The 21545-nt window shown below is 40.1% G+C and overlaps 1 protein-coding gene and 2 long non-coding RNA genes across 7 annotated transcripts in view; 1 reads left to right on the forward strand and 2 right to left on the reverse strand.

Moving 5' to 3' along the window:
* Positions 1 to 6069, forward strand: part of FMO4 (flavin containing dimethylaniline monoxygenase 4) — a 28609-nt gene extending 22540 nt beyond the window's left edge. For all 5 annotated transcript variants that reach the window (XM_077901655.1, XM_077901653.1, XM_077901657.1 and 2 more), the window contains 2 exons: positions 1374 to 1443; positions 4239 to 6069. In XM_077901655.1, the coding sequence (XP_077757781.1) occupies positions 1374 to 1443; positions 4239 to 4659 (491 nt within the window). In that variant the 3' untranslated portion in view covers positions 4660 to 6069. The remainder of the gene's footprint in view (positions 1 to 1373; positions 1444 to 4238) is intronic.
* Positions 1 to 21545, reverse strand: part of LOC144316139 (uncharacterized) — a 339579-nt gene that overhangs the window by 244835 nt on the left and 73199 nt on the right. The gene's annotated exons all lie outside the window — the stretch shown is intronic.
* The window catches only part of LOC144316140 (uncharacterized), a 162486-nt gene that overhangs the window by 75172 nt on the left and 65769 nt on the right, over positions 1 to 21545 (reverse strand). The gene's annotated exons all lie outside the window — the stretch shown is intronic.

Here is a 21545-nt window from a genome sequence, read left to right on the forward strand (position 1 = left end):
ATTTAAATAAAATCTTAAAAAAAAAAACTCATAACTTTGTGAGGACCTCTCTGAATCTCAGCCCCTTCATCTGTAAAATAGGGCTAATAAAACCTCTTTCACAAGGATTTTGTTAGATGGATGTCTGCCAAGCACTTAGCACCATGCTTGGCACATAGTGAGGGCTATTAATTGACAGCTGTCATTCTTCTCTATTATTATCATACCTCTCTAAAGCAGGGCAAGTTTCACATTAGTAAGCATTTTAAAGAATTGCACTTGTATAATTTTTTAAATATAAAGAGCAGAGTTGAGCCAACCAGCTGTCCTTGAGCAGAATTGTGTCCTTAATGAATAAAAACAATCACCAATAATTTATAAATAGTATATAACACAGTACTAAGGAGTGTCAACTTCTATCACACTGTACAAATGTAATAGATGACATATTCCCCACATTACATTAAATGATCACAAATTTTTATTTCTTTAAGGCCAATTAAAGTGCTTTCACAGCATTATCTGATTATATTAAAATCATAGAAGACTCTTAAGTACCCAGTGGGGGTTTTTTAAGTGTTTTATAATAAGCTCAAAAATCCTTATCAGAATGATAGAGCTGACAAAATGAAACTCGATTAAATCACACCACAGGAGTAATTACATGCTTCTCCAGAAAGCCTCTGGAGGCAACCCAGGAACTACTAGTAAAGTCTTGCCCACTTTCTACAGGATAAAGTGATGCTGGTGGCAAGTACGCTACAGAGCTAAGTCAGACCTATCTCAAGTACATAGTAACCCCACCCTCTGGGGGCTGTACTTGGCTCCTAGCCAAAAGAGCAAAGCCCACACCCTGAAACCATCTAGGTGAGAGACTGACACTGAGCACATCCTCACCACCACTCAGAGCCTCCGTGAGGCTGAGGGACCATCAGGCAGGTGTTTCCACCCTTGAGGCTTCTGGTGTAACAAAAGTAAAGACATATCAAAGCAGGGTTATAAAAATGAGCTCATTTTTAGTATTTACATTTAACCAAATAATGGCATAGATACAAAGAGGGATATACAAACCATATAACACTAATATTATATATGAATATATGTAATGTGCGAGTATATAAATGAGCTGGAGCAGGTGCTGATGACCAATGGGCCAGTGCAGGCCGAGGGCTGGGCCATGAAATATCCATCCTCATCATTCTGGCAGTAGAATAGTATGCTGGCTAAGTGGGTTTGGAGGAGGACTTTGCCTCCAGAGATGACCTGTAATTCCAGTCTAGCTTTGACTATTACATGTCCTAAGGATGGGACAGTGGGGGGCCAGAAATGAGGGGAAGGAGAGCTCAAAGGGAAAGGTACATGTGATGTTAATGTGTTTCCAATTTTTCACACAGGACTCTGTAAGATACCTCCAACCCAAAAATTGATGGCTGAGGCTACTAAAAAGGAGCAACTCATAAAACGGTATGACATAACATGCAGCTTATTCCAAGAAAACCTAATGTATTTCCTTATAAATACACACACACACACACACACACACACACACATTCTCAATATAAGAGCCATTCCTAAATAAATAAATAAATAAATAAATAAATAAATAAATAAATAATAAAAAAGAGCCATTCCTAGAGAAGCACCATGGTAGCTTGGATATAACTGCACTAGAGTCAGAAGAATATGCTTTTTTGTTTTTAGGATATAACTGCACTAGAGTCAGAAGAATATGCTTTTTTTTTTTAAGATTTTATTTATTTATTCATGAGAGACACAGAAAGAGAGGCAGAGACACAGGCAGAGGGTGAAGCAGGCTTCATGCAGGGAGCCCAATGTGGGACTTGATCCCAGGACTCAGGGATGATGCCCTGAGCCAAAGGCAGACGCTCAACCACTGAGCCACCCAGGCGTCCCAAGAATATGCTTAAAAAATATATATATATTTTATATATTTATTTGACAGAGAGAGAGCACAAGCAGAGGGAGCAGCAGGCTGCCCACTGAGTAGGAAGCCCAATCCGGGGCTCAAACCAGGGCTCAATCTGGGGCTCAATCCGGGGCTCGATCCGAGACTCGATCCGAGACTCGATCCTGGGACTCCAGGATCATGATCAAAGCCAAAGGCAGACACTTAACCAACTGAGCCACCCAGGTGCCCTAAGAATACGCTTTTAATCCAACTCTTGTACCAACTAGATTTGCAGCCCTTAGATGTGTCAGTGGGGGCGCCACATCCCCTCAGCAGAACACAGAGCCCAGCCCCCAACAGATGGCAATCTTGTTCACTTGGCCCCTGGAATTCCACTGTATCTTTGTTCTCCTCTTGCCTCTCAGGCTGTTCTGTCTCTTCATTTAGTGGTGTCACCTCTTCCTCACTCCAAACAATTGGTGAACCCCAACTTTCATCCTCAGACCTCTTCTCCCTCTTCTCACTTCTATTAACACTCACTCTCAGGTGGCCTCATCCAGGCCTGTGGCTTTAAAAGCCATCATAGTGTCATGGCTCCCATCTCTCTCCCCGGAATTCCAGAGCCCTAATGCACGTCCCTCTACATATCTCTACTTGGCTACCACTTAAGTATCTCAAATTGAATATATCTAAAAACTAATGCTCAACTGCCATCACCTGCCTACCCATCCTGCACATGGGCTGCTCTAGACTTCTCCCCTTCTTAGTCACTGGCTATTTATTCCAATTGGTCCATCAAAAACCCTAGAATGATCTTTTTCTCCCATTTTTCTCTCAGACCCCACGTCATCAAATACTGCCAGCTCCTACCTTCAAACAAATCCAGAATCCAGACCCTTCTAATTACCCCCACAGCTACCCCAGACCAAGCTATCTCTCACTTGGATACTTGCTGTCACCCCTTATCTGGTCTCCCTGCTTTCACTCTGCTGTTCCGCAGTCGCATCTTGACACTTCAGCAGGAGTGAGCAACAAACACCACACTGTTCTTCTGTTCAGAATCCTCTGATTGCTTCCCATTTCACTCCCAGAAACTTCCCTACAACTCTGCAGCCCTCCAGAGCAACAAGCTATCTCTCTGTCCTCACTGCCTCCTGCTGTCCCACCTCACCCATACTGCTGCAGTCACTCCAGCCTCCTCTCTGGTCCTCAAGCATGCCAAGCACAGCCCTTCAGAACCTTTGCACTTACTATTCCCTCTGCCTGGAATGTTCTCCCCACCAGATAGATACCTGCAGGCTCCCTCTGTCAAATATCACCTCATAAGAGAGAAGCCTTATCTGACAACAGTGTTTAAATATGGCAGTCCACCCAGTCCCTTCATTGCATCGTCCCCCACCTTCCTTTATATTCGCTAATAATACCTGTTACCACCTGATTTATCACCTATCTATTTGGCCAGGGCGGGGAGCTTTATAGCCTGTTAATTTTCTCACTAGAATGTAAGCTCCTTGACAGCAAGGCCTTTATTTTATTCACCTAGGGTGATGCTTGTTACATGATAGACACTTAATATTTATTTATTGAAGGAATATATAAATGAACAAGTGAATGAATGACATTGGAACATCATGAAAGTTGACTAACAACAGAAATGAGTAGGAATAAAGCTTCCATATACACTATACTCATATCTGTACATATTCAGTGCTGGTACACCACGTACGGTCCTCTCAACTCACAATTAACCTCAATAAAAATAACTTGGGGGCCATACATGTGATGCTTTCTGATCACATTCCTTTATTCAACAACTTGTATTTGGACTGATCAGATTTTTACCCTCATATCAAATTCAAGAACCTAAACCACTATCTAGAGCTCCCCTTCCAATTGCCTCCTTTTACTGTCCCCTTTAAAAAAAATTCATTACTGGGACGCCTAGGTAGCTCAGCAGTTGAGCGTCTACCTTTGGCTCAGGGAGTAATCCAGGGTCCAGGCGAGGGCTCCCTGCGAGGAACCTGCTTCTCCCTCTGCCTGTGTCTCTGCCTCTCTCTCTCTCTCTGTGTCTCTATGAATAAATAAATAAAATCTTAAAAGAAAAAATGAAAGGCCAAAGAATGTGAGCATAAATACATTTTTAAAGAATCTTTAAAAATAAAATAAAAAATAAATAAATTCATTACTCTCACAAATACCCTTTGTAGGTAAACTACTCTTATTTTTTTCTTTGCAACATAGAAAAACATTCTCAAAGATGATTTGACCTCAATAAAAAGAAACAAAATGGTGGGAAGAAGGGTGACTTATAACTTGAAACTGAAAAATAAACCATCTTTTTCCCTCTCAGGGGTGTGATGAAAGACATCACTAAAGACAAACTTGAGTTCATTCCATACATGGATGACCTTGCTGCCTGCATAGGCACAAAGCCCAGTGTCCCAATTCTGTTCCTCAAGGATCCCAGACTAGCTTGGGAAGTTTTCTTTGGACCATGTACTCCTTACCAGTACCGCCTCCTGGGCCCTGGAAAATGGGATGGAGCCAGAAATGCCATCCTGACTCAGTGGGACAGGACACTGAAACCCTTAAAAACTCGAACTATTCCTGATTCCACCAAGCCTGCCTGCATGTCACATTACTTAAAACTTGGGGGAGTACCTATCCTACTTGCCTCTCTTCTATTGATATATAAATCTTCACTTTTTTTTAAATTGGTGCGAGATTATCTACAGGTTAGAATTTCCCCTTATCTAATAAGTATTTGGTGAGGATGAATCTGATTAATTACAAGAGTTCTCCTAGCCACATTAATTCTATCTCCAGATATGTCATGCATCCCTCCTCTCCTCTCCGCCTTAATTTGCTATCATCCAAGTTCAGGTCCAATCAAGATCTCTTATCTGAATTATTATACTTTCTTCCTCTCTGATCTCAATGTCCCCTTTCTTGCCTCCTTTTCCAATCCATATTCTACTCTGCTACCTGAGCAATTATTCTAAAATAATATTGTCACTGTTTCCATCAAGATCTTGGTAGGAATAAGATTGTGACATTCAAATTAGGAAGTTTGTTGGAGTCTAGCCAAGGATCACCCAGCAAGCACAAGCTGGAAGATACGGAAGAGGCATGAACAGATTCTGCCTCAGAAACTCCAGAGGGAACCAACCCTGCTGACACCTGGATTCCAGACTCCTAGCCTCCAAAACCGTGAACAAATAACCCGCCTGGTATGTGGTACCTCGTGATGGCAATCCTAGGAAACTAACACAGACTGCTGTCATCACAGCGATCAGCCTCCTAAAGTAGAGACAGAGCAAAGATGATGGAGAGTATATATGGAAGAGCAGATGAAAAGGATCCAGTGCAGACATATTACTTTCCAGTTGAAAATCCTTGAAAATTTCTCCTTTGATTAGAGATAATGGTCCAAATTCCTTAGCCTAGAAAAAGAGACCCTTGTTGATCTGAGCCCATTTGCCTGATCACCAGACTCCTGTCCTGCCCTACTTCAAACCTACCAGCCTGTATTACTGACCTCTGAACTGCACCATATCTCCTCACTTTGGCACAAGCTATTGCCTCCAGTGGGAACTCCAACACCAAGTCTTTCAAGAGAGAGCTCAATTATCTCCCTCTATGAAGCCTTCCCTGCATCCTCAGAACAGAGTTGATACCCACTTTGTAATGACCACATTTCGTGTACTGCTTTTCATTGCCCTTTTGTCACTGTAGTGTATAGTTGACCCTTGAACATCATGGGTTTGAACTGAATGCGTCTATTTATACTTGGATTTTTTTTGTAATAAATGCAGCAGAGTCCCATAAATGTATTTTCTCATCCTTATGATTTCCATAATATTTTCTTTTCTCTAGCTGACCTTATTGTAAGAATACAGTCCATCATACAAATAACACACAAAATATGTGTTAATTGACTACTTTATCAGTAAGTCTTCCAATCAACAGTAGGTTATTAGTATAGTAGTATTGTTAAATTTGGGGGAAGTCAAAAGTTTTTTGGCTGTGCAGGGGTGCATTGTTTAAGGATCAACTATAATATTCTTTTTGAATCTATCTCCTAACAAATGGTGAGTTTCTGAGAAAAACCATATCTTGTTCAGCTAAAACACTGCCTGATGCAAAGTATTGTTAAATAAATGTTTGCTGATTTAACAGTGGCCTCACCAGCTGACATTTCTTGTCTGTGCTCTTCTACCCACATTCTTTCTCCTGCGAACATGATAAATTTCCTTAGATTACCTCAGTCATGCAAATGAACAAGGATGGTTCACCAACAGCAAGAAATCCGTATGGCAATTGTAGTAAATATAACTACACAGTAACTGGGAGCCATGTGTACTGGTTGAAAGCACTAACTCTAGAATTTGACCTGGATTATAATCTCAGTTCTGCACAGCTGCGAGGGCTTGGCCAAGTAACCCTCTGAGCCTCAGTATCCTCATCCAGAAAATAAGGAGAAAAGTAATAAAGGTACCCACTTTAAAAGTACACAGACAATATAGGATATTAGACACAAAGTAATTTGACTATTAATAGCTGAAGAGTCTGAGGACATTGTCAGTGTTCTGAGTTATAGGACTTGAAATCCATTGCCTAGCTCTTTTCCCTCTTGCCTCATCAGAAAGTGTGGCCTTTGGTCTCCATGAATTCTCTCATAGTACTTTCCAACTAGGATCACTCTCTTGTCCTTGTGATCCCCACCAAATCCCTGAGGCCTATTGCCACCACCATAGCTGCCGCCACCACCACACCACCCAAGTGCTACTCAGATGGGCCCTCCAGAATGCATCAGGTAAACAGCAGTAAAGAAGGAATTGTTCTCAATCATTAAGAACGGGCCTCCTGACATAACTTGTTGATATGTCTAGATTTTCACTAGCAACATCACCCAGTAGAAGGGCACCTAATTCCAAATCCTCGAAACCAACTAAAATTGACCAACTGAAGCAATGTCATATTTAAGTCATCTATACCCAAGTTCTTGAAGAGGAAAGCAGAGCTTTCCCATTTTGTTAAAAGACATCTCATTATATTATGTAATGTTGTGATTTTCCATGTATTAATTTTTAGATGAGAAATCAAACTCAGAGAAGTAAGTTTCCCCAAATCACAGAGCAAATAGGAGACAAAACAAAGATTTGAAGCCAAATATATGCGATCCTAATGTCCAACCTGCCTTACCAGTTGCCTTGAGAAAGAACTTCTCCATTCACTTCTTCCCACTTTAATTTGCTTATAAATAAAGCTCCAAGCTGGATACCTCCTCTTTACAACTTGAATAGATTTCTAAATACTGTGCTTATCACATCCCATGACCCCAGTTCTTGAAGAACAATTGTGTCATGAAAAAGTCACTGCAGATAAATCATTTTAAATGGGAATCAAAATTTCATAGTAAATAGCAGCAGTAGTATTTGGGTTTTATCAAGACATGAACTTGAGAAATAAAACCAGAAATTATAAAAATAAATTTTCTTAGTCTTTTATTTAACCAAATTTTTATTATAATTGTAACTATGTACTAACAAGAATTGCCTAGCTGTGTGACAATTTATGTAACAGCAAGATAGAACATCTTCTATCTCATACATTCTCATAACATTCTTGACCTCATGTTTGACTTTCAAAGCAAAATTACACGATTGGTCATTTTGTAAAAATTTCCAAAGTTTTCATTGATCTTACCAAGGAACTCTTAATTCTTTTACATTTAAATCATTCTCTTTTGGGTTTTTTTTTTTAAGATTTTATTTATTTATTCATGAGAGACACAGAGAGAGAGAGAGAGAGGCAGAGACACAGGCAGAGGGAGAAGCAGGCTCCATGCAGGAAGCCTGATGTGGGACTCGATCCCCAGTCTCCAGGATCACGCCCTGCGCCAAAGGCAAGCCTAAATCCCTGAGCCACCCGGGCTGCCCTAACTGCCATGGCATGGCAGTTTCTCTTTTGAAACTCCTGTCTTGTCATTATGCTTGTCAATTATCTCTATTTGTTCTTAAAATCTCATACTGATTTAACTCTGCTAAATTCAGATTTGCCAATGGCTTAGCTGTTCTTGCATATTGTCTTTATCAACTACATGAAGTCCTTCTTATTTTGAAGGTTTTGCCATTTCACTTGCTATTACGTATTTTGCGTTGTATGGTATACAATATCAGATGATCATTAGATGACCACAAAGACATTGATGCAAAATGATACCCAGGGTAGACTCTCCTGTTGAGTAAGTATATGTGTTTGAGAGAAAATAAACTTTTAAGTGGTCAGGTAATTCATTAATTCATTCAACAAATATCTATTGGGCATCTACTATGTTCCAAACACTATTCTAGAGCATAATGCTATGGCAGTGACTAAAAAGAAAGTCCATGGCTTCATGGAATTTATAATAAAATATGAGAGACACAAAATAAACAATAAAGTGCTGGATAGTGATAAGTTCCATAAAGAAACATAAAGTAAGTTTAAGAGTGTAACATGAGAGATTCAGGTAACAAATCCCCAGACAAGAAAAACTCTTTGTGATTATTTCTTTGCATCCTTCTAAGTTATATACTCTTTGAAGGCAGGAACAGAAAGAAACCTAATTGAGAAACATCTGGCTGGCTCAGTTGGTTAAGCTCCAATTCTTGGTTTCTGCTCAGATCATGATCTCAGAGTTGTGGAGTCGAGCCCCGCATCCATGCTCAGCTCGGAATCTGCTTGTCCTCTCTCCCGCTATGCCCCTCCCTACTCAGTCTCTCTCTCTCTCTCCAATAAATAAATGAATAAAATCTTAAAAAAAAAGAAAGGAAGAAGAAAGAAAGAAAGAAAGAAAGAAAGAAAGAAAGAAAGAAAGAAAGCAAGCCTGATTGAAAAGCAATTCACTTGAAAAGCAATTCACTGAATTAAATTCGGTTTCCCCAGACTAACAAGGCTTCTCAAAGTCTCACAGATTTATTTTCAGTAGGCTCTGGGAACAGTCTAATGACTACAACAGTGGGACTGAGGCCTTTGGGCCCTTAGCAATATCTGTACCTCTGAGTGCAAGAAATGCATTATCAGTTCTCCAAAGTCAGTAAGAGAAAACAGAAGTTAATGGTCAATGTTCACTAAAGATAACTTTCTCACACTCTGAAACTTCGAACTTATCCAGGAGAATAAGACTAACTGGGACTCCTAGGTGGCTCAGCGGTTGAGTGTCTGCCTTCGGCTCAGGGCTTGATCCCAGAGTTACCGGGATCAAGTCCTGCTCGGGCTCCCCGCATGGAGCCTGCTTCTCCCTCTGCCTGTGTCTCTGCCTCTCTCTCCGTGTCTCTCATGAATAAATAAATAAATTCTTTAAAGAAAAAAAAAAAAGACTAAAATCTAACTTGACCATAAAAGGAGATAGAGTTGTGGGCGGTCCACAGGGCATCTCTGTACCCGCCCTGTGAAATGTACCATTCTTCTTCTGGATCCTGTATGGTCCCAGATCCGCTTCTTCCTCATTCCTAATGCTTCCTTCCTGTGAGAGGACCTGAATTGGTATAGCCCTGGGCCTCTCTCCATCTCCTTACTCATTCTGCTTATGAATCTGGGCAGGTACAATGATTTGACAAATCTAGGGCAAAATCTGCTCCCCAACCAGCTTTGCTGGCTCTCTGGTGGGAGCAAGCCTGCCCAAAGAAAGCATATGTTCTGCACTGCCCCAGGCACTGGGTGGGGAAGTCTCCCAATTCTGAAGTTTGATGAGCAAAACCATATATTCTAGCTTAACCTCTATCTATAACAAAATAAGTATTTTGGACTCAAATTTCACTCTTTTATTTTATAATTTGCTTAGAACCCAGGTGAAGAAATAAGTTGCTATTTAGGAGTAGAGACTAGAGACCCCAAACCTGTACCCTAGCATTTAATTATACCTCCATGTTCCACTTCTGGCTACGTACTTTGCTAGTACATCATCAACACACCAGATAAGAACCCCTCTACTATCAGATCCCTTCCTTTCTATTTCTTGACTTGCTGTTTTATCAACTTCCCACTTCAAAGGTTGTAAACCTACTTTAGCCCACAACTTCCTGTCTGTTGACTCTATCTTGGAAACAAAAAGCAGCAGCCAGTAAAGGCTGACTGGAGAAGCCTAGATGAGTCCACCCTAATCTATGCTGCCAAGACCGCTTAATCCTCTCAGTGACCTAGGAGGTAAGTACTGTTATTATCACCCTCATTATACAGATGAGGGAATTGAGGAAGAAAGGTTACTTAATTCACCTGAAGTCACATAACTACTAAGGGACAGAACCGGGCAGATCTTTATTCTAGCGTCCCCACACTTAACTACATATCCCTGTAGAAAAGGAAAAAATTTTCCTTGACATTTTCAGGGTGCCTGGCTAAGCCTGAAAATTAAACCGACCAATTAACAGGGAAAAAAAAAGCATATGAATTTTGTTGACTTGGGACACTTGGGTGGCTCACCGGTTAAGCACATCTGCCTTTGGCTCAAGGCATGATCCTATGGTTTGGGATCAAGTCCCACATTGGGCTCCCTGCAGGGAGCCTGCTTCTCCCTCTACTTATGTCTCTGCCTCTCTCTCTCCCTGTGTCTCACAAATAAATAAATAAGTCTTTAAAAAACAAAACAAAACAAATATTGTTGAATTTTTACACTTAACCCAGGAGACTACAGAAGAATGAAGGCCTGAAGAAGTGACCAGAGTAGAAAGCCTTATACATTTTAGACAAAGAAACAATAAATATGTAAAGAATTGAGAAGGCAGAGAGGTTTGGACTAGGGATAGTAAATGATGGAGAAGTGTCTGGGAAGATAAGGGTTAGCTCAACAAAGTTTGCTTGTACAGATTTCCAAGCCTCAAATTCCCTGTCTCTGGTGATGACAATGTCTGCCTTCCTCCTGGAGCAGAGGGTAACTTTCACATAGGAGATTCATCACCTGTTTCAGGAAAGAGGAAGGGAAACTGAGGGAAGGTCAGGGTGACCTTCCTACATCTGCTATTTTTCTTAGATTCTTTCATCTTAAGATATTCAATGTGCCAGGGTGCCATGTTTTGGGGTAGTGTGCCCTGTGTCACCATAAAGTTAGGTGTAGAGGTTAGAATGAGAGTTACTTGCTCACACTTAAGAAAAATTGTACAAAACATAGAAATAAAGCTAAAAGAATACCTGAATGCCCTTTCAATGTCACACTGAAGCATTGTTTAACAATCCCCTCAAGGATTATTTCATTTTCTGGGAGAATTTACTATTTTCTGACTTTTCTATTTACTATTAATTAGGGGCTCATATTCTGTGAAGTTATGTTAACTTGTAGATTTATATCCAATAAAGATGCAAATGATTTCTCTCTAGCAGAAGAGATAATCCCAAAGGTTATGTTTTATTGCCCTGTAAAACATTAATCAATTTTGTTTCTAACCTAGATCATTTATTCTAAGATTTCTTTATTGAACTGCCTATGAATACCCACTTCCATAAATTCTTTTTGAACTGGCCTGATCATTGTACTGGTTCCCTCACTAAGTAATGAGATGATTAAATCTTTGACAGGTATCCATTCTATGTTTGCAAAAGAGAATTGCCTTTTAACTTCTGAAAATTACACACTCCAGAAGTGGGTGAACCATTTACAAGGGCTCTTCTAAATAAGTCTTTTTTGCTTATCAAAAGCCTTTTTTGCTTATCAAAAGCTGAGCTACCCAGGGATGCCTGGGTAGCTCAGCGGTTGAGCGTCTGCCTTCAGCTCAGGGTGTGATCCCGGAGTCCAGGGATTGAGTCCCACATAGGGCTTCTTACATGGAGCCTGCTTCTCACTCTGCCTATGTCTCTGCCTCTCTCTGTGTCTCTCATGAATGGGTAAATAAAATCTTTAAAAAAAAAAAAAAAAAAAAGCCTAACAGACTTGGGTTCAAATATGACCTTGTCCATGTTCTAGCTCAACAATTTTGGGAAATTCACTTTCTTACTTTAAGTCCCACTCTATGTCTATGAAATGAGGATAAATATTTCTATTGCACAGAGTTAGTGTGAGCATTAAGTAAAGTAATATACCCAGTATCTAACATAGCACCTGAGTCCTACTGAGTGATTAGTATACATATCAGTTGCATCTCCCTTCTCCCATGAGGATGCCAGCAAATGTCTTAGAACCGGCTTTCTAAAAGTCCTGTTTATAGTGCTTGCAGATTTCCATGGTCCAAATATTCCTACTGTGGACGATTTCACTCCACCCACCAATCTGAATGCAGAATTTGGAAGAAATACCTACAATTGGCCTTTGCACAAGCTGACTCACTCTCCTTCCATTCTTCACGGGTACTCCTTCTCTTTCAGATCTCAGCTCAAACACTTCTTCATCAGGGGAACTACCTTGATTCCCCAGACTAGGTCAAGTGTCCTATTATTTTTTTCACAGTACCATTTGTCTTTGCTTCAGATCCTTCTCACAATTTGGTAATAATGCATTTATGATTTTTAATTACCTCTATCACACCCATTAGACTCTTAAGTGCCAGGAAGACAGAGACCATACCTATTTTGCTCTCCATTACATTCCCAGCACCTAATTCAATGTGTGGTACAAAGAAGGGGCTCAATAAATATGTGGTAAAGTAATCAAAGCAAGTAAAGATGAATAAGTAGATGGATGGGAAAATGGATGAATGGATGGGTGGAATTGAGTTTTTGTCATTCTTCCAAATTTTACGCAGTTTATGCTCTTCTAACTGCCTCCTCTGAATGCTTTTCTCCAAAGTTGCTCAAATCAGTCTTTATTAGAAGCAAAATATTTTTGATGACTGGAGAACCATGGTACAGTGGCATACTTCCTGAATGACAGTCATCTGACTACTTAATACCCAAGGACTAAAAGTCACTTGATTTTTTCAAGGCTGAGTTCTGTCAGTGAACTGGATATTCCAGTGCCAACCACTGCCTCTGCTGACTGTGAACTTGCTGCTTGCCCACTGTGCTTCAAAAGTCAGCCTCTATAATTGAGACGGCTCTCCAGAGTCCACCTTGGAACTTGGGTCCACATCCAATTTTCTTCCCTTCTGCATATGTTTCTCACCACTACTCATACATAATGCCATATATCCAAGTTACAGATTAAGATCAACATTTGTCTAGCTTCGTGGCCAACATGTACATGAGAAAATGCTCTGCATCACTTGCCATCAGGGAAATACAAATCAAAACCACAATGAGATACCACCTCACACCAGTGAGAATGGGGAAAATTAACAAGGCAGGAAACCACAAATGTTGGAGAGGATGTGGAGAAAAGGGAACCCTCTTACACTGAGTAACAAGAGTCAACACCTAACCAACTGAGCCACCAAGTGCCTCCGAAAATGGATTTTTAAAAAATTATATTGATTCAAACATATGAAAAATGATTAAAGAAAATAATTTAGGTGATGCCAACTTTAATACATGAAGCAGACATTCTCCATTGGGAAAATATCCATTTGTTTACATGGCACCTGAAGCAGGAGTGGCCTAGAAATTTATTTCAATGAATGTAAGGAGTTATTACTATTAATTAAGAACCTCAGAGATCTATCTCTTTAGATCTTATACAGACTTTAACATATAAAAATTTGGGAGGAATAAAAACAAAGTTTAAATAAAAATAATTTGTATGAGGCATCAATTAGGCATGTGTGATATTATATTATGATTTACAATAAGAAACATCCTTTTGGTCTTGTTCTCATTTCTGGCACAGAGATTCTAAAACCTTTGGAATTTCCTAAGTGATAGAGTGAAAAAGATGACTTTTGGATTCATAACAAGCCCTGTTCGACCATACCTGAGTTTATGTTAGTGTAGTGACTTTGGAAAGTCCCTAAAAATGGGGGCTGGTTGCCAGGGGAACCAACCAAATGATTAATAGGTTGGAACTTTCAGCTGGAGATTGAGTTAATAATCACTAGTGGCCAATGGTCTAAACGTATGTAGTGAAACCTCAAAAACATGAAAAACAAAACTGAACAAAAAGGACAAGTTTCAGAGGGCTTCTGGGTTGGTGAACACATGGAGGTGCTAGGAGACAGTCATTCTCACAGAGGGCATGATAGCTTTGCACTCCTCCCCTATAGGGGAGGAAGAGCTTCTCCTTCTACCCTCAAGGTCTTCAAGAGGGTTTGTTTTTTTTTTCCTAAAGATTTTATTTATTTATTTATTTATTTATTTATTTGAGAGAGAGCACATGAGCAGGGGTAGGAGCAGAGGGAGAAGCAGGCTCCCTGCTGAGCAGGGAGCCCACGTGGGACTCAATCCCAGGACCCTGGGAGAATGACCTGAGCCGAAGGCAGATGCTCAATCAACTGAGCCACCCAGGCTCCCCTTCCAAATGGTTTAAAAAATAAAATGACATGAGACATATAAGCAAGAGACAAAATCCGAGTTTTATTATATGTTCACAGAGTCCCAATAATGAAATTGAGACCCAAAGAAATGAACAAGGCAGGCAGTTTTTATACATCTTAGACAGAGGGAAATCTGTGAGGAGTTGACAGGATAGAGACAACTTAACTTTGGGAGCTTCATTTAGCAAGAAACTTTAAACAGACTTTGGGCGAGAGTGGTAAGTGAGTAAAAAGTAACCAGGGTTGTTTACCCAGACTTTTTGGCTCTAAATTTCCTACCTCTGGTAATAAGGATGTCTCTTTACCTCCTGGTACACAGAGGGTATCTTTCACATGGGAGATTTATTTCTTGCTTTCTCGTGACAAGGGGCAGTGGGAGGGTCAGAGTACTCTTTGCATTAGCTATTTCTTAGGTAATTTTTATTTAAAATAATCAGTATGCCAAAGTGGCACATTCTAGGGTAGCTGTCCTTGGCCAATACAACCCACACTTTGCCCTACGTATCTCTTACATCTGGTTGTTCTTGAGTTATTTCGTTTTATAACAAATCAGTAATGTAGCAAGGAAACTTTTCTTGAGTTCTGTGAGCCAGTCTAGTTATTTAATAGAACCTGAGGAAGGAGGGATCCCTGGGTGGCACAGCGATTTGGCGCCTGCCTTTGGCCCAGGGCGCGATCCTGGAGACCTGGGATCGAATCCCACGTCGGGCTCCCGGTGCATGGAGCCTGTTTCTCCCTCTGCCTGTGTCTCTGCCTCTCTCTCTCTGTGTGACTATCATAAATAAAAAAAAAAAAAGAACCTGAGGAAGGAGTATGAGCCCCTCCAATCTATAGCTGGTGGGTCAGAAGCACAGATTACAACCTAGACTGGAGATTGGCCTCCTACGTTGGGTGGTGCAGTGAAGCAAGGCTTGTGTTCCAGAATTGCTTGATGTGTGGAGAACCCACACACTTGGTGTCAGAAGTGAGGAAGTGCTTGTAGTAGAGCAATAAGAACAAAGTAGACTCAGTGGAGTGCTTTTCCTTTACAGTACACATGAAGTCATCTAAGTAAATAGATTAGGGTGAATCATTAGCTTCATGAAACTTTGTAAACCTTTCAACTAGTATTGCAAAATTCTTTCTGGTGGATTTTTGCAATTCTGACCATTTGCACTTATGTACAAAGTGTGACCTGCAGGCCACACCAATGGAAGCTTGCAGTGAAGCTTGGAATCTAATCTGAGGAATCCTTGGATCCTAGTAATGGAGAAACTGAGATCTACTTAAAGAGATGCAGCCCAGGGCGCCTGGGTGGCTCAGTTGATTAAGCATCTGACTCTCGATTTCAGCTCGGGTCCTGATCTCAGGGTTGTGAGTTCAAGCCCAGCATTGGGCTCCATGCAGGAGCCTACTTAAAAAAAAAAAAAAAAAAAAAAAAAAAAGTCCAACCCTCGTCTGATGCAGTATTTATAATCAGATCTCACAGATGGAGAGGGGCCAATAAAATGTCCAACCTGCTGTGTGTGCAGTTTCCTAGGAGAGGCAGTGAAAAATTTGGTCCATGCCTAGACTTGAGCCTTTCTAAGGTCCAAGCTAACAATGAAGCAGTTTTCCTCCAAGCAGCAAGCTATGTCTTTTCACTTACTCGATTAAGAATGAAACAAGGTTCCAGGGATAACCCATAATTCCACAACATTTTAAAAATATTACTAGTAATTTTATCTTCTATCACTAATGTAACTTGTATTTTAAAGTATAATTTAAATGAAAGAATGCAATATTAAGAAGCCTTATGGGGCAAACCACATTTTGCTAGGTTGTTCAAGGAAATTAAAAATAAACCTGCTATAAAAATCTCTTGCTGAATAATAAAATGTGTTCAAAGCTTAGCATTACAATTAGATACTTCTGTCATGCAATTTCCAAAAATTTATCTCCTCAAAAGGAAATCCTTCAAGTGAAAAGGAAATCATTAAAAAAAAAAAAAAAGGACTAAAAAGGAAATAAGTAAAACATTTATTTTCTTGGAGTACCCTTATGCACACAAGTTCTAACATCTCAATCTCCTCCAAGATGAGCTCACTATAGTTCTTCAAGCAGACTTTAGAGTCCCCATAGGAGAAGTAATGAGAGTGCCTGCCATTCATTCTGAAAACATAAAGAGAACTATATGAACACCCATGTACACATAGAGCTCATCTGACCTTACTTTACATCATACCAGACAATCTGGTCTCCCTCTACTACCCTCAGTTAATTTTTCAGGTAGCTGACAGGTGAAAAACCATCAACAAATCAGTTATAATGATCCACTGGCAATAGCCAAAGCGATTAATAGACAAAAGCAAAAAACACAAAAGCAAAGAAAAGAAGCAAGCAAGAAGGAAGACAAGGAAAGGCAAGAACTCCAACTCCAATAGAAGAGTGCTCTGGAGTCACGTGGGAGAATTAAACCATTATCCATAACTCTTGAGAACGCTGATAACTTGAAAGGCAGAAAAAGTCAGCTACAATAATACAGCTTTATGGGGCCATTGGGCAGAGGGCATCCATCCTCTCTAATGTCCTAGGAGGGAAATGCTAAGTGACAGCCTACATTTATACTTAAGACACATTAGTTGGACTAAATCATCTTCCTCTGAAAGGAAATTTGGCTTCTAACAGCAGCTAAAAATCATTAGGACATGCTGTGGCTGTGAAAGTTATAAAGGCAAACCCAGAAATTACTTTTCAATTAAAACTAAAACGTAACACAGAGGTGCCTGGGTGGCTCAGCCAGTTACGTGTCTGACTCTTGATGTCAGCTCAGGTCATGATCTCAGGGTTGTGAGATGGAGCCCCACATTGGGCTCTGTGCTGGTTTGGAGCATGCTTGGAATTCTCTCTCCCTCTCCCCTTGCCCCTGCCCCCCACTCATGGTATCTACCCCCCCCCCAAGAAAAAAAAAAAGAAAATATTAAAAATGAAACTGATTTGCCCTTTTGGGATGCCTGGGTGGCTCAGCGGTTGAGCGTCTGCTTTCGGCTCACAGCATGATCCCGGAGTCCCGGAATCAAATCCCATATCAGGCTCCTTGCATGGACCCTGCTTCTTCTGTCTCTGCCACTCTCTGTGTGTCTCTCATGAATAAATTTTAAAAATCTTAAAAAAGAAAGAAAGAAAGAAAGAAAGAAAGAAAGAAAGAAAGAAAGAGAAACTGATTGTTTCTGTAATTCCAAACAAGATGTTCAAAAAATGGAAAAAGGGCAGCTTGGCTAAATTAAGTAGACTATCCCCACCCCCACAAGAAGAAAACTTCATTTTGAAATATTTTTTAGGGTATGAGATAAAAATCAGTCTTACTAAGACTTCTGGTTAAACATGCCAGATAGAACACGTGTTATTATGTTTATTTCATTTCTTTAAAACCCCACCAAAACAACAGTAAAGGAAAAAAAAATAATGGGAGACAATAGCTGATGGGCAATGTCATCACATTTTAAGTAGATGAAAAGCAGATGGAATAGTAATAAACTAACAAAGTGGAGGAAGTTTACAACTTAAACTATTACAGTATTCACTTTCAACAAAGCAATTTTGTTCAGGTGAAAAAAGAATAGGTTTACTTAAGAGTAATAGAGGTTGCAATTGCTGAACCATGGCAAGTCTGAAGAGGCAAAGACAAGGTCAGCTTTTATTAGGTTTTAGGAAGAAACTGAAGAGTGCTGTCATGAACAAAAGTTTATCGGGGAATAAGAGTTTGAGATTGAGGCAGTTTCTCCTTGGCTGCACTGGTGGTTAGTGCTTTGTTTCTGGAGCAGGGAGGGAAGGATTGTCTTTCCTTTTCTTAAAGGCAGGAGATAAACTTCCATGTGAAAATGTGCCCTCCCTTGTCAAAATAATTCTTATCTTTTCTCCCTGCTGATTATGCAGTCTGCAACAAGTGGTAGATACATGCAAGCTCCCCCTTCAGGGCATCTGACTCCATTTTAAATGAGATTTTCTTTACTTTTGCAATAAGTATCACAAGAAGCCACAGAAACTTTGAAAAGCTCAGGATCTATGGGTACCCAGTACAGCAAAGGCAAAGATGGGGCAAGTAGGTAAAGCCAAGTGTGTTAAAGACTCCATTCTACAGTAATCAAGAAACTCCCAACACACAAAAGTCCAGGACCAGACTATAGTGCCCTCACAGGTGAATTCTACCAAACATTTTAAGAAGTTAATACCTATTCCTCTCAAACTATTCCAAAAAAAAAAGAAGAGAAAATCTTCCAAATTTATTCTATGAGGCCAACATTATCCTGATACCAAAACTAGATAAAGATACTACAAAAAAAGAGAACTACAGGCCAATATCTCTGATGAATATAGATGTAAAAAACCTAAACAAAATGGAGCACCTGGGTAGTTCAGTCAGTTAAGCATCTGACTCTTGGTTTTGGCTCAGGTCATGATCTCAGGGTCATAAGATTGAGCCCCACATTGGACTCCACACTGGGCATGCATTCCTATATTTATAGCTGCACTATGTACAACAGCCAAAGTACAGAAGCAGCCCAAGGGTGTATCGATTAATGGATAAGGATGTGAGATATATATATATCTCCTATATATGTATATAATATTCCATTGTGTGTGGATCCATGGATCCATTCATCAACTGATACACACAATGGAATATTATATACATATATAGGAGATATATATATATCTCACATGGATCCATTCATCAACTGATACACACACACAATGGAATATTATTCAGCCATTAAAAAGCATGAAATCTTGCCATTTGCAATAACATGGATGGAGCTAGATAGAATAATGCTAAGCAAAATAAGTCAGAGAAAGATGACTACCACATGATTTCACTCACATGTAAAATTTAAGAAACAAACGAGCAAAGGGAAAAAGAAAGAGAGACAAAATAAGGAACAGACTCTTAATTATAGAGAACAAACTGATGGTAACCAAACAGGACAGGGGTAGGGGCAGGGTGGAGAGGTAAAATAGGGAATGAGGTACAACTTGTCATGGTGAGCATGGGGTGATGTAAGGAATTGTTGAATCGTTAAATTGTACACCAGAAACTAATATAACACTGTGGGGTAGCTAATTGGAATTAAAATAAAAACTTTAAGAAAAAGAAAAAAAAGTTTTCATTCTGAAGAATGAGCCCCAGCAATCCCTTCTCCCTGCCTTATGTCCAATAATACCAGCAACCAGGAAGCAAAGTAGCACTTTCCTCTCTAGAAAATCTGAATGGCTCCAGAGAAAAACTTCTGGATTCTAACTTTTAGAGGCTCCCCAGGAAAAAAAAAAATTTTTTTTAAAAGGAGAGAGCCTAGAAATCCCAGCCTGGGGAGCCTGGGTGGCTCAGTTGGTTAAGCGTCTGCCTTTGGCTCAGGTCATGATCTCAAGGTGCTGAAATCAAGTCCTCCTTGGATTCTCTGCTCAGTGGGGAGCCTGCTTCTCCTTCTCCCTCTGTTCTTCCTTCTCTTGCTTGTACACTCTCTCTCTCTCAATCTCTCTTTAAAATAAATAGATATAGATAGATAGATGATAGATGATGATGATAGATAGATAGATGATAGATAGATAGATAGATAGATAGATAGATAGATAGATAGATACCAAACATTGTTTTAACACTAAAATGAATATGAACAATTTATGGAGCAAAATACAGTATTTTCATTAATTTTTTAGATAAATAGGGAGACTTCAAAGAAAGTGGGCTATGTGGGGGCTCTGCTTCTATGTGCTACTTCTCTCCCAACCCTCTGAAGTACTTTGCCCAGCTTCTCGGCCTTTTGGCTAAGATCAAGTGAAGTACTTTGCGCAGTGGCCAGGCCTTTAGGAATATTAATGCCTGAACAGTTGCATAGGAGTTTGAGAAACCTCACCAGAAACATGGTAACATTAACAAATAGCTCCCCCTGCTGATCCGATTCTTTTCTTTTTTTTTAATATTTTATTTATTTATTCATGAGAGACACACAAAGAGAGAGGCCGAGAGATAGGCAAAGGGAGAAGCAGACTCCAGGCAGGGAAAGCGATGCGGGACTCCATCCCAGGATCCCGGGATCACACCCTGAGCCAAAGGCAGATGCTCAACCACTGAGCCACCCAGGCATCCTTGCTGACCCTGTTCTTAAAGAAGCTTTCAAAAGACACTCTCCTGGAGGCAGGATTGATGGGCATTTAGTGAATCCTCATATAAGGCTGGACTGGTCCAGTTTACATACTGTGTTAATCCTGGGCAGCCTCCTGTCATTGTGGGATTACTAATCATCTGCTAAGTATCTTAGGAAATTTTCTCCTGTGTCTTCCTAAGGAGCCATTTACAGTGTCTATATTTTATTAAATGAATTGTGTGCCTCTGTGTTTCAGTAGGAGGCACGATCCCAAATTGATGGACTGGACTAGATCAGTGGATTTTGACACCTCTGTTGCTTACTTCAGGAGACCAAAGATACTGGAATGGGAGTAAAAAACCAAAGCATGGCTTAGCCACAACTCCATGTACACACACTTTTTTTAATATTTTATATATTGGAGTACCCAGTGATACTTTATTAGGGAAAATGATGCCTTGCTAAAAATGTGGAAACCAGTCATTCCTATTAACTAGTAGAAAAGAATTCTATGTACAAATGTTAAACTCTGTCATCTGGCTTACTCTGATTCCTGGTTCTGCATCCAAGTAGTGATGCTTAGTAGGTAGCTGGAGATTCACATCTAGCATGCCAGAAAGACAGTAGGTTCTCATAAAGATAGCACTGGTAATAAAGAACACTGTATTTCTGCAGTGAAGTCAGCAGGAGTATTTCTTATTTTGTTGTGTATTGACTGACAGTACAAGTCACTAAAAGCAATTCTAGGAGGGACCAAAATAGCCCAGTACAAGTAAGCAGGTACCTGAAGTTCTACAAAGACTACATATATTCTGTAGATATCTTTCCTGAATGTTATTCCTCTCAAATGAGCTTTTGGCAAAAGTTCAGGTCCCTACAGATATGTGGTCAATTAAGAGAGTACCTGCACTTCGAAAATCAATTCTGCCAATGTATATAGAAACAGTTGAGGGGCACCTGAGTGGCTCAGATGGTTAAGCATCTGCCTTTGGCTCGGGTCATGATCTCCAGGTCCTGGGATCGGGCACCACATTGGGCTCCCTGCTCAGTGGGGAGTCTATGTCTCCCTTTCCCCTCTGCGTCTCCCTCTGCTTATGCTCTCTTTCTCTCTCAAATAAACAAAAGAAAAAAATCTTTAAAAAAAAATAAAAGAAACAGTTGACAGCTACGAGGACCCAA

Source organism: Canis aureus, chromosome 6 (assembly GCF_053574225.1).
Source record: "Canis aureus isolate CA01 chromosome 6, VMU_Caureus_v.1.0, whole genome shotgun sequence".
NCBI lineage: Eukaryota > Metazoa > Chordata > Mammalia > Carnivora > Canidae > Canis > Canis aureus.